The 11,182-nt window shown below is 34.6% G+C and overlaps 2 protein-coding genes across 2 annotated transcripts; one reads left to right on the top strand and one right to left on the bottom strand.

The window, feature by feature from the left end:
- The first annotated feature begins 870 nt into the window (after window positions 1-870).
- LOC111992386 (pentatricopeptide repeat-containing protein At3g28660) lies at window positions 871-2,672 on the top strand. The gene has a single exon (XM_024024255.2). The coding sequence runs from the start codon at window positions 1,018-1,020 to the stop codon at window positions 2,506-2,508; it is 1,491 nt and encodes a 496-aa protein (XP_023880023.2). The 5' UTR covers window positions 871-1,017; the 3' UTR covers window positions 2,509-2,672.
- A 1,484-nt stretch (window positions 2,673-4,156) lies between these two features.
- LOC136064290 (uncharacterized) lies at window positions 4,157-6,558 on the bottom strand. The gene is made up of 3 exons (XM_065765861.1): window positions 5,619-6,558; window positions 4,733-5,021; window positions 4,157-4,473 (listed from the first exon to the last, which is right to left on the bottom strand). The coding sequence occupies exons 1-3, from the start codon at window positions 6,174-6,176 to the stop codon at window positions 4,454-4,456; spliced, it is 867 nt and encodes a 288-aa protein (XP_065621933.1). The 5' UTR covers window positions 6,177-6,558; the 3' UTR covers window positions 4,157-4,453.
- Window positions 6,559-11,182: the final 4,624 nt, after the last annotated feature.

The following is an 11,182-nucleotide window of genomic DNA, read 5'->3' as shown; positions in this document are numbered from 1 at the left end:
CAATTAATGAGTTTTACCAATTGTGAGGGAAAAGCCATTTGAAATAAGGTATATTTCCTTGAAGGGACGGGATTTACCTTCTTACATAAAATAAGTCTCATTCGTGTAATAAGAGTGGATGTTACATTAAAGGGATAAGATCTGTCCTCTTACATAAAGTAAGTCTCATACTTGTGAAGTTCACTCTTATGTGATAGGGTAGATGCATGTATCATATGTATGATAAATTTTCTTCTAAGAGATAAGCGGATTACAGACGGCAGCTCTTAATAGAATTAGCGGCAAAAAATACAAGGACACAATTTTTTTTTTCTTTCTCTTTTGGTCACAAATTTAATATTCTCTATTAATAATAGTGAATTTAAGTATGTCACTAATATTTTGTTTATATGAACAAGGAGGGAGTATGCATTTATTATTAGGTTCAAGAACCGAGGGTAAGGTTGATTTAGGATATTTCTAACCATTAAAAAATCATTTATTTTTGTTATCTAGTGTTTCATGCGTTAATGAAGCATCTATTAAGTCCCATTTGCATTAAGAAATAGCAAAAAGAACAAAATTTAGTTAAAATATTGACTTTTTATTATTATTATTATTATTTATAGTGAATGTAGTTTTATGGTTTATAAAAAGTAGCTCCATTGCATTTGTTTCCCAATATTAATGAATGCCCTTAATTTGACCTTTTTTTTTTTTAATGATTTCACTTATCCCAATTTATTAAATGTTTTTGGCTCCAAAAAAAAAAAACTTATTAAATGTTCTTTTTTTTCCCCCTAATAAAGTAACTAAAGTATAAAATATAGAAAATAAAAGAAAGTAACCTCATATATTCAGTTATTGGAGGGTTAAAAAAAACACTTAAAAACAAAAGTTAGAGACACACTCAGACACAATAAAACCGAGGATTTCTATTCCTTACTTGCATGGCATTCGAACTCAATTTTCACTTTGGAAACTCCTTTCACCAATACCATCGTTGCCTCGCAGCCCCTTAAACAATGCACACACCACATGGCTGCCCATCTCCGAGCATGGAAGCGTTGCATGTCACTGGCTCAACGCTGCACCACCATGCGCCAACTCAAGCCCATCCACGCCATTTTCCTCACCCACGGTCTCCACCACAACAACTACGCCCTCAGCAAACTCCTCGCATTTTGTGCTCTCTCCGATTCCGGTAGCCTCTCCTACGCTTCGCTTATCTTCACCCATATCCAAACACCCAATTCCTTTATCTACAACACTCTTATCAGAGCCTATTCCCGTAGCTCACAGCCTCACCTTGCTCTTCATTACTTTCACCTCATGTTGAAAGATTATAGTAGTAACTTACTAGCTCCCGACAAGCACACCTTTCATTTTGTTCTTTCGGCTTGCGCGAATGCCAAATGGGTACTTGCAGGCAAGCAAACTCACAATTGGGTACTCAAAAATGGGTTGGTTTTGTTTGATGGTCATGTTCAGACTGCGCTTATTAGATTTTATTTTGGGTGTAAGGTTTTGGATGATGCACGCAAGGTGTTTGATGAAATTCCTTGTTTAGATGCTATTCAGTGGAATGTTCTTATGAATGGTTATGTTAAGTGTAATATGGGTTCTGAGGCTTTGAGGGTTTTTCGGGATATGTTGGCGAGTGGAGTTGAACCTGATGAATTTTGTGTAACTACTGTGCTTACAGCTTGTGCTCAAACTGGGGCGGTTTGGCAAGGGAAATGGATTCATGAGTATTTTAAGAAGAGGGATGGGATGGAATCAGATGTGTTTGTGGCGACAGCACTTGTTGATATGTATACTAAGTGTGGGTGTATAGACATGGCTGAGGAAGTCTTTGAGAGGATGCCTAAAAGGAATGTGTTTTCATGGGCAGCCATGATTGGAGGATTGGCAGTACATGGGTACGCAAGGAAGGCAATTCATTGCTTGGATAGGATGCAGGTAGATGATGGGATAAGGCCTGATGGGGTTGTCCTTCTTGGGGTTCTAGTGGCATGTACACATGCAGGACTCCAAGAGGAAGGCCAATTGCTGTTGGATGACATGGAAAATCGATATGGTATTAGACCAAAACATGAGCATTATAGTTGCGTTGTGGACTTGCTATGTAGAGCAGGTCGATTGGATGAAGCACTTCAGCTCATAAGAAGAATGCCAATGAAGCCACTTGCTTCTGTCTGGGGTGCCTTACTAAGTGGTTGTCGAGTTCATAATAATGTTGATCTTGCAGAGCTTGCTGTTGAAGAGCTTTTAATGCTAGAAAATGATGGAGTAGAAGAAGATGGAGCTTATGTTCAGTTGTCAAACATTTATTTGGGTGCACGGAGAGGTGAAGATGCATGTAGGATAAGGAGGATCATTGGTGATAGGGGACTTAAGAAAACACCAGGGTGCAGTATGATAGAGGTGGATGGAAAGGTGAATGAGTTTGTTTCAGGGGATGTATCACATTTGCACAGAGCTCAGATATGTGCAATTCTGGAGCTACTGTCCCTTGAGTTAGTTTAAGATCCTTGTTAGAACATGCTGAAGGATCTGCAGGCAGATAATATGTATAGTTTTATGTTGGAAATCCTTAAATTAATGATACTCCAATGAGCTTCAATAACCTGGTTTCTGTTAAAGCCACAGTGGCAAATTGACAATCAAGAGATGGATGGCAACCATTTGTATATGCACAGGATCCTGAGAGATTGAATGGCTTCCACACAACCATTCACATGTCATGCAATATAATTGGCATCTTGACCTACTATTGGCAAGCATTTGGGGAGAAAACTAGAACAACCACTGAAATCTATTTTAATAATGTTACTCTATGTTTTCAGAGATAGTATCATGATGTTTTTCCGTAAGTCAAAATGGGTCTTGCAAACTCAATTGCATAAAAATTCCACTAACCAGTGAAGAATGGTTTAATTGGCATTACTTAAAAGTATCAACACTAAAATTAGTTAAAAAGGAAATTTGAAAGTGAATATGGTAATGAAAACGTCCCAAAAAACTGAACAACCATTGCAGGTGCCTGTGACAGATTGGGGATGCTACATTAATGCCCTGGTCTGTAACTGAGTGCTGGTACGTAGTAAAATGACATGATATTAACTTCAAAAATGATTTCAAAACATCCTCTCTGTTCTTATCCAGATTTTAATTGTGCAGGTGGTTGGTAAATGCCTTGGATTGATGTCCATAACATGCGTGGAAGAGGGCACTTACAACCATGGGTTCTCTTCTTCGAAGCTGTGTTGTAGGTTTGTTACCCGAAACTTCCACCATTATCACAGAATCATTTATTCATTCAAACTAAATTTTGGGGAGCAAGCTTGTTGGAGCAACACATTGTCAAAGGAACCGGGACAGGAACAGAGGTTCTGTTTCCTATAAGCTAGGAACATTTGTTTTTTTGTTTCAGTAACAGGATAGGAACTAAAGGACCCTGATACCTTCAGAAAAAGGCCCAAGTATTTAATTTTCCTGTTCCTACACCCAAAAATTTCCCCCCTGCGGCAGCTGTAGGCAGAACAACAACCAGACTAGTTGATCACTTGAGCTCACCATGCTGTCTTCCCATCGGCCTTGGTACAATAAATACTAACAAAAGTAAAAGGCGTACATACTTCTCAAGGGTGACAAGTTTCCTGACTCATTTGTTAAAAAATTGTTTGACTTTGCCTCTACTGTGCATAAAAGTTAAGTGGTCAAAAACCACGGGTTCAATGCTAAAAGTATAATTTTTTTAGAAGAATACTGTAAGTGGAATTGGATGATGATGTTGATATTAATGATGACAATAACAGCAAGAAGTGGTTTTGTTAATGATGATAGTGAAAAAAGAAAAAAGAGACTCCACCTTTTGTTTTTTTAACTTGCTTGGAGTCTGAAAGGTGGGGAACATAAAATCTGATGCAGTTTGATTAAAACTAGTGGCATGTGTGTTACCTTTTCATCAGTCCTTCATTTTTGTTGGTATGTAGCATGGTCACTGTAGCTTTTGTTACAGTGAATGGATTTAAAGTCAGCTCACTTACAAAATGCATAGAAGCAGCTCCCATTAGATAGACATCTCTGAACAGACATGTTAGTATAATGCTGTATACTCACCTTGTGAATCCCAATGGGAATTTTAGACTGCTAATTCTAGTCATTGCCATCCTGATTTGATTTGTCCTCACAGAAAGGATACAGAAGGATATTACTTAGAAAGATATTGAATTGAAACGATGTATCTTTAAATATGAACAAATGTTGGGTTATCATATATATAGAAAAGTTCTATAGCACACGACAAAATTCATGAGTTCTCTTCCTCTTCAAAAACCATGCAGCAAATACAAGATAGTAGCTTTTCTGCATCATGTGGTGCTTCCTTGCCCCAGTGGTTTGAATTAGGGAGTACAATTAATGTACGGAATATTCGCATACGTTATGGTGCCGCAAATGCAAACTCGGATTATTGTTGAGTAGGATTCCCTGGTAAGTGCACAAAATGAACCATGTTAGGCCACTATAACAAAAAGGAAAAGAACATGATATATATATATATATATATATGTAATTCTCTTTGGCAGTCATGACCAGATGAGTCACAACTTACAGCTACCTATTATGATATTATGATAAATTATCACTTGTCCCAAAATCTTAAGTGGATAAGAAACGATAAATTTAATGTTTAGCAATTAGTCTAGTGGACACTGTAAAGTGCAAAAAGACTAGTAAAAAAACTAACCTTTCCATGATGATGGAACGACAACGACATGCATATTAGTCTTGTTTGGAGGAAGATGTAAGCGAATGGGGTAAAGTTCCCCATTCAAGGGATTGCGAGAGCACACAAGGATATCACTAAGTGCCGTCTCTTCCATCAACTTTTCCTTTAATTCCTCCACACCACTCCCCTTGAATGTGAAGGAAAGTCCTTTAGATTCATCCTCAACATCTCCTTTTTCATTAGCCACGTTATAATAGATAATCCTGCCTTCGGCTTTCATGGGTGAACCATATAACTCGTCACTCAGCTACATTTAAATAACAAAAGACAACATAAGCCCAATATAAAGTCCATTCAACAAAACATAAATTCATTGCCAAATATTACTTTTCATAATGACATGTTTTGTTTCTAATGCAAAATCCAACACTTTTAGTGGAATCATTGAAAAAGGGTTAGAAACATTGCTATCACAAATGAAAAGATATTTTATCAGAAGGGTTTATACAACACCCCCTCACAACATGTGGATCCTACAAGTATGTATAGCCCATCAAATATAAAAAGGGCGTTGTATAAACTCATTTCACAAGAAACTTTCTCATCACATGCAGAATAGTCTATTATTTACATTCATTAGATGCCCTTGATATTTATGATACTTTCTTTATAGTTTATTTGGATGGAGTTATTTGAAGAGAATAATTGGAATTAGAATTTTTAGTTTAAATTACATGAACAAAGTATGAGATGGAAACCCTCAAAGCTCAAATCCATCAAATATTTAAGTTATAGTTAAATAATTTATACTAAATCTAAATGTAACCTTTAACTCATTCCTATATGAATCATATTCATATTTCATGGAACAATCAAATAGGGCCATAAATGAATCAAATCAAACCTCTTCTCCCAAATCAGGGGACATAAGTTCAATCTTGGAGCCTGCTTCTGAAGAAAAAGAACCCGTTCGTTTAACCGGTTGTAACACCAGTGGAGGTGGTGGAGATTGCATTCGAATCTCTACCATATCCACCTCCCACAGAACCCAATCCTGCGTTGCAGTTCTATGTGGAATATCATGCGTGATCGAGTTCCGCCAAGGCGGCAAGCCTCCATTTGCACGTAAGTATTGGCCGTAACGTGTCCTGAGCCTGACCTGGAATCCTTCTCTAATGGGCTCCCATTCCAACGAGGAATCCAATCTTTTTGGCAATGTTTGTAGCACTTTCTTGCCTGTCATTCCTAAGAGAAATGGCATGTTTGAGGCTGTTAAGTACTTTCCATAACAGCTTTTGAAACGTAAAACATTGGCATTGTCAATGAACTCCACAGTCCATCTAGCATTCTTGACCGAACCATTGCGATCTTGGATTACAGCTTCTTCATCCTCATCGGCTAATAGGTACTTGTCATGGTGGCTTCGGAAACGTACCACTTGGGCCTTATGGAAAAGTTCCATAGCACTCTTAATAAAATAAGATCGAATATTGACAAAAATGGTGTCGAAGCAGATTTGTGTTCGATTTGGTTTATACCTGATTTTGAAGAAGCTAATGATCTGAGACAATGTGTGATGGTGTTAGAGAGAATGGGAAATGTGGTGGACGTGTTTGGTAGAGAGAAAACACTCAATTTGATAAGAGAGGAAATGTTGCTATGGGGGTGTTACAAAAGCTAATATATTCGTGTATGTGTAATAGGATTTTCCCTTTTATATAGGAAAATTTACTGAGGATAACAAAGACGTGAAAACTAACTGGCTGTTCGGGAAAGATAACGTTGTACTGAGCTAGTTTAGATCGGGATAGCTAATGTTGAAGCAATTCCATTTGATTTGTCATTGCTAAAGGAAGTGTCTTTTTAATGAAATACTAGCTGTACCGTGTGTCTATCGCGTAAAACCAAAGCACTGTTGGCCTTAACTAATTAGAGCGTACATTAATGAGTGGTTCTAAGCAATTTTCTGTTAATTTGTTTGATTGGGTATCTCTAATTCAGAACAAAACTATCTCAAAGAAAAGGTGCTAATTCTTAGTATTCAATTTTGGATTTGGTCAGGGTCTGGTGCTCGGCATTGAATTTGTCATGATGGTGAACTTTGTGCATGTTTAGCGATGTGTCATCATCGTGACTAGTCAAATATACCAGAACTGAAATCGAATTCTGCCCTTCTATTTTACACTATATCATCATAAGTTGTCACATGTTCTTTTTTCTTATAAAATAATCAAAGTTTAAAATCATTAAAAAAAAAAAGAAGACATATGACACGTATTGTAGTTGATTGAGCATAAAATATAATTAAAAAAAAAAGGATTAGAAGATTTTATTCCCATTAGCAGAGAGATGGATAAGAAAAACATTGGGACCAACAGATGTAAGTTATGTGATGGGCGTTGCATAACTGGATTTGTTTTGTCAAGTTGACAATTATATTTTTTGGTTAAAGGGAAGTTGTATATCAAAGCTAACTAGCCAAAATAGAGGGCATAGCTAAAGAAAGCCTCGATTCTATTAAAAAAAAAATGGTCATGCTGACGGGTGCTTTTAGAGCAATGGTTAACAATCCATTTTAGGAAAGTTTTGACATCACTTTTACGGGAAACGGAAAAAGCTGTTAAAACATTAAATTTTTTTTTCCCATAAAACTTTCTTTAAATGGATTGTTAACAATTGCCCCAAGAGCATCCGTTAGCTTAAAAAAAAGAAAAAAGAAAAAAGCCTATGAGAGAACAAACTAGAAGAATCAAAGTCTAAAAAATTAAAAAGATCAACAAAGGAAGGTTCTTCAAAAATTATAAAGTCTTCCTGTTGAGCACATCCTCTTTTTGCTACATCTGCACGTTTGTTCACCTCACCATAAATATATTGACAATTTGCCATTACAAAAATTTACCATCAATAATAAAAAACTGGTCCTAATTTGATTATTATGCAACCCCTATTTAAAGGGCAATATTTATAGAAATATAAAATTTAGGTTCAGTACCTAGCTTGGGTGCTGTTTCTTGGATTCTTTTATTAAAACTCAGCCATGTGGCTATTTAACTAAAAAAAATACATTTTTATTCCATGAAAAAAAATCTACATGACACAATTTTAAGAGGAGAATCTAAAGAACAACACCTAAATACCTTAAAAAAAAAAAATCAAATACAAAGAAAAATCAACATAACAATCATCCATATTAGAGCATGAAAGAGGCAATAACAAATTTTTAAAAGAAAAAAAAAATTCAATCAAAATAATATAATCCTTACATTCAATAATTATGCGAGGCAATCACAAGAATAGCGCACAAATACTTGAACTGAATCATCCACCTTTTGTCAGTATTAATATATTGTGAGGAGAGTAAGAGACAAAGGAGGGAAGACAGAGAGACTGCTATTATAGGCTGGCGTTAGAAAAAGCTGAAGGGTTGCCGTTGAGGAATTGAAATTGTTGAAAAATTAACACTGATGAAGGGTTGCCATTTAAAAGGTGGGGAGACAGAAATCGTGAAACACAGTAAGGGTCCATTTGGATGGAGGAGTGGAAAAGTGGGAGGATGAAAAATATTTAGTTTTCCCTCTTATGTGTTTGGTTGGAGGGGTGAAAAAGTGGGAGAGTGGAAAACTCTTTTGTTTGGTTGGAGAGAAAAATGGAATGATGGAAAATGTAATTTATATAAATTGACTATTATACCCTTGTTACATAATATGTAAGAAATAAATTTATTTGTACTTATTAAATAATATAAAATTTACCACATCATATATATAAATTTATGTTATTATTATAATGTAAAAATTACAATAATGTATCAAGTCACGTTGAAAAAAAAAAGAAAAAAAAAGAGAGAGAAGAGAACTTGGGCAGCTGGATGTTAGTGTGCTGTGAAGGTAAGATGAAAAGAGGCAAAAATGATAAGAGCAACCGCATCAATCTGTTTAAAAAATTCCGTCTATTTTACACAGAAAATTATTTTTTATTTTACATCATAATTTTTACAAAATACCCACATCAATTTATCTATTATACACACTTTTTTTATTAAAATAATATTACCCTTTCCTTTTTTTATTATTTCCCAACTACCCCACCGAACCCCTCCTCCTTTTTTCTGATTCATAATAACACCTTATCTCTCTTCTTATCTCTATCTTATCTCTTATCTCTATCTTCTCCGCCTCTCTTTCTTCTTCTTCTTCATTTTTTTTTTTTTTTTTTTTTGTGTGTGAGGAGGTGGGGGTGGATGGCCAGATGGAATTTGGACTATAGTTTTTGGATGAACATGGGTTTATCTCTATCTCCGGCTCTCTTTCTTCTCCTTCTTCTTCTTCTTTTTTTTTTTTTTTTTTTTTTTTTGAGGAGTTGGGGGTGGATGGCTAGATGGAATTTGGGCTAATTTTTTGGATGAACATGGGTTTGTCAAAAATAAAATCATATCGGGGTGTTTTCCTTTTTCTTTTTTTCTTGTTCACTGGCTTTTGATTGAAAATTCTAGCCCAGGCTCGGGAGAAATTGTAAAGTGAACGAAAGTGTTGTGACTTGTGATTGTAAGAAAATGGTTTTTTTTTTTTTTTTTTTTTGAGAATCTTTTTCTTTCCTCCTCTTCTTTTACAATTTGAGTTTTATGCTTTTATTATAGATGATGATTTTGGGTTGGGTTTGATTTTGGGCAGTGATTTTGAGTTGGGTTTTCTAATTGTTTTTCCGTTAATTTTGGGTTAATTTTTTGTGCTAGGTTGCTGTGTTTGGTAGTGGTGCTGGGTTTGGTGGTTATTTTCTGCTTCCTTCTACTTGCCGCGCTGGGTTGTTGTAGACGTTGGAGAGGGCATTTTTGTAAAAGTGCTATGAGGGCACTTTCTCTCCAACATTTTCCTCCCAATTTGGGAGGATGAATTTTGTGGGCCTGGGAGAGAAATTTTCTCCCGGTTTTCCTTCCTTCCCATTTTCCCTCTTTTGCCATACAGGGAAAAACAGTGTTTTCTACCCTATTTTCCTTCCTTTGTTTTCCATCCCCCTAAATTCACCCCAACCAAACACAGTGTAAACCAAAAGGTGAGGAGACAGAAGGGCATTTGAAACTGTGATACAAGCTAGGGCTTCGGCTTCGGCTTGAGCTTTATTGTGGAATTAAAGCTATAAAGATTGGACTTTATAGTGGAGATAAAAAAGAATTATTTTCATTTTTTTAGTATTTTAAAATTTAGGAAAATTATTTTAAAATTATAGGAGAAATTCAAGAAAAAAGATGGTAATGATATGGCTGTTGACATGGCTTAACGTGAGCGTAGCAATATTAATTGCTACGCTTCAGCTTTTAGTATTATAATATAGATATAGATTTGTTCTCCTTAAATATTAAACAATTGCTAAAAGTAATTTTCATCTCCCTATTTTCACAAATCTATAATTTTATAATTTTGGTGTTTTGTTGATATTATTCTTTTTTATTTAAAGTGATCCATATTCTTCTAACTATTGTTATTATGCATTATATTTTCCTAATTTATTTTGGAATAACTAAAATTAAGTTTCAAATTTCTTATTCTCTTAAGGAGAATATGATGATAATCAAAACTTATCACATAATTACAATTGATATTATTCAAATAATTGATAAGTGGATTCAAATATATAGTCATATAAAATAAATATAATATTTCATTTATATAAAATTTAGGCATAGGTACAAGGGTGCTATACCTTAAATCTTTCAATTAACTTCAATCAAGTAGTTGTATTGATCAATCAATGATGAATTTATTTTTCTTACTAGAAAATAACATTATCTGTATTATGAATAATCAAATCATTTTTTTATGGGAATAATAGAATCATTTGGTTCAATTTAATTGAAGAATCTATGATATAACACCTATGGAATTAGGTCGCAAAAAAAACTATGGATTGTACCAAAATTTTGTTCATTTTATTAAATTATTAGGTTCAAGTAATTATTTGCATTGACTTTAAGCATATCCAGCCAACTAATTACCTAAATGAGCTCGAGAAGTTACAATTTACCTTATTTGATTTGACATTATCACAATTTAGTCCACCAACTTTTGATTTTTAACATAATTTTCTAAGGTTTGTACTAAATAAATCTATTAAGATTAAGTCCAAACCTTAGGAATTCCAAATATCAGATTCCCTTGAATAGTTTGATTTTTTTTTTTTTTTTAAATGTGTTTCACTGTCACTACAACAGTGTAGCCTTTCTACAAAGGGCAAGACTTCGATAAAATATTTAGGTGTTGTTCTTTAGATTCTCCTCTTAAAATTGTGTCATGTAGATTTTTTTTCATGGAATAAAAATGTATTTTTTTTAGTTAAATAGCCACATGGCTGAGTTTTAATAAAAGAATCCAAGAAACAGCACCCAAGCTAGGTACTGAACCTAAATTTTATATTTCTATAAATATTGCCCTTTAAATAGGGGTTGCATAATAATCAAATTAGAACCAGTTTTTT

The sequence above is a fragment of the Quercus suber genome, unplaced genomic scaffold, assembly GCF_002906115.3.
Source record: "Quercus suber isolate HL8 unplaced genomic scaffold, Cork oak 2.0 scaffold_658, whole genome shotgun sequence".
NCBI lineage: Eukaryota > Viridiplantae > Streptophyta > Magnoliopsida > Fagales > Fagaceae > Quercus > Quercus suber.
The sequence above is the reverse complement of the archived record's forward strand: the minus strand, read 5'-3'. Positions and strand labels throughout refer to the sequence as shown.

What these genes read in the sequence shown, in the direction of transcription:
- LOC111992386 (XM_024024255.2), top strand. Translation starts at nt 1,018, where the DNA reads ATGGCTGCCCATCTCCGAGCATGGAAGCGTTGCATGTCACTGGCTCAA.
- LOC136064290 (XM_065765861.1), bottom strand. Translation starts at nt 6,176, where the DNA reads ATGGAACTTTTCCATAAGGCCCAAGTGGTACGTTTCCGAAGCCACCAT. An exon ending in CCCCTGATTTGGGAGAAGAG is followed by an intron (nt 5,022 to 5,618) that starts GTTTGATTTGAT and finishes ATTTAAATGTAG; the next exon opens with CTGAGTGACGAGTTATATGG. An exon ending in CGTTCCATCATCATGGAAAG is followed by an intron (nt 4,474 to 4,732) that starts GTTAGTTTTTTT and finishes TGCACTTACCAG; the next exon opens with GGAATCCTACTCAACAATAA.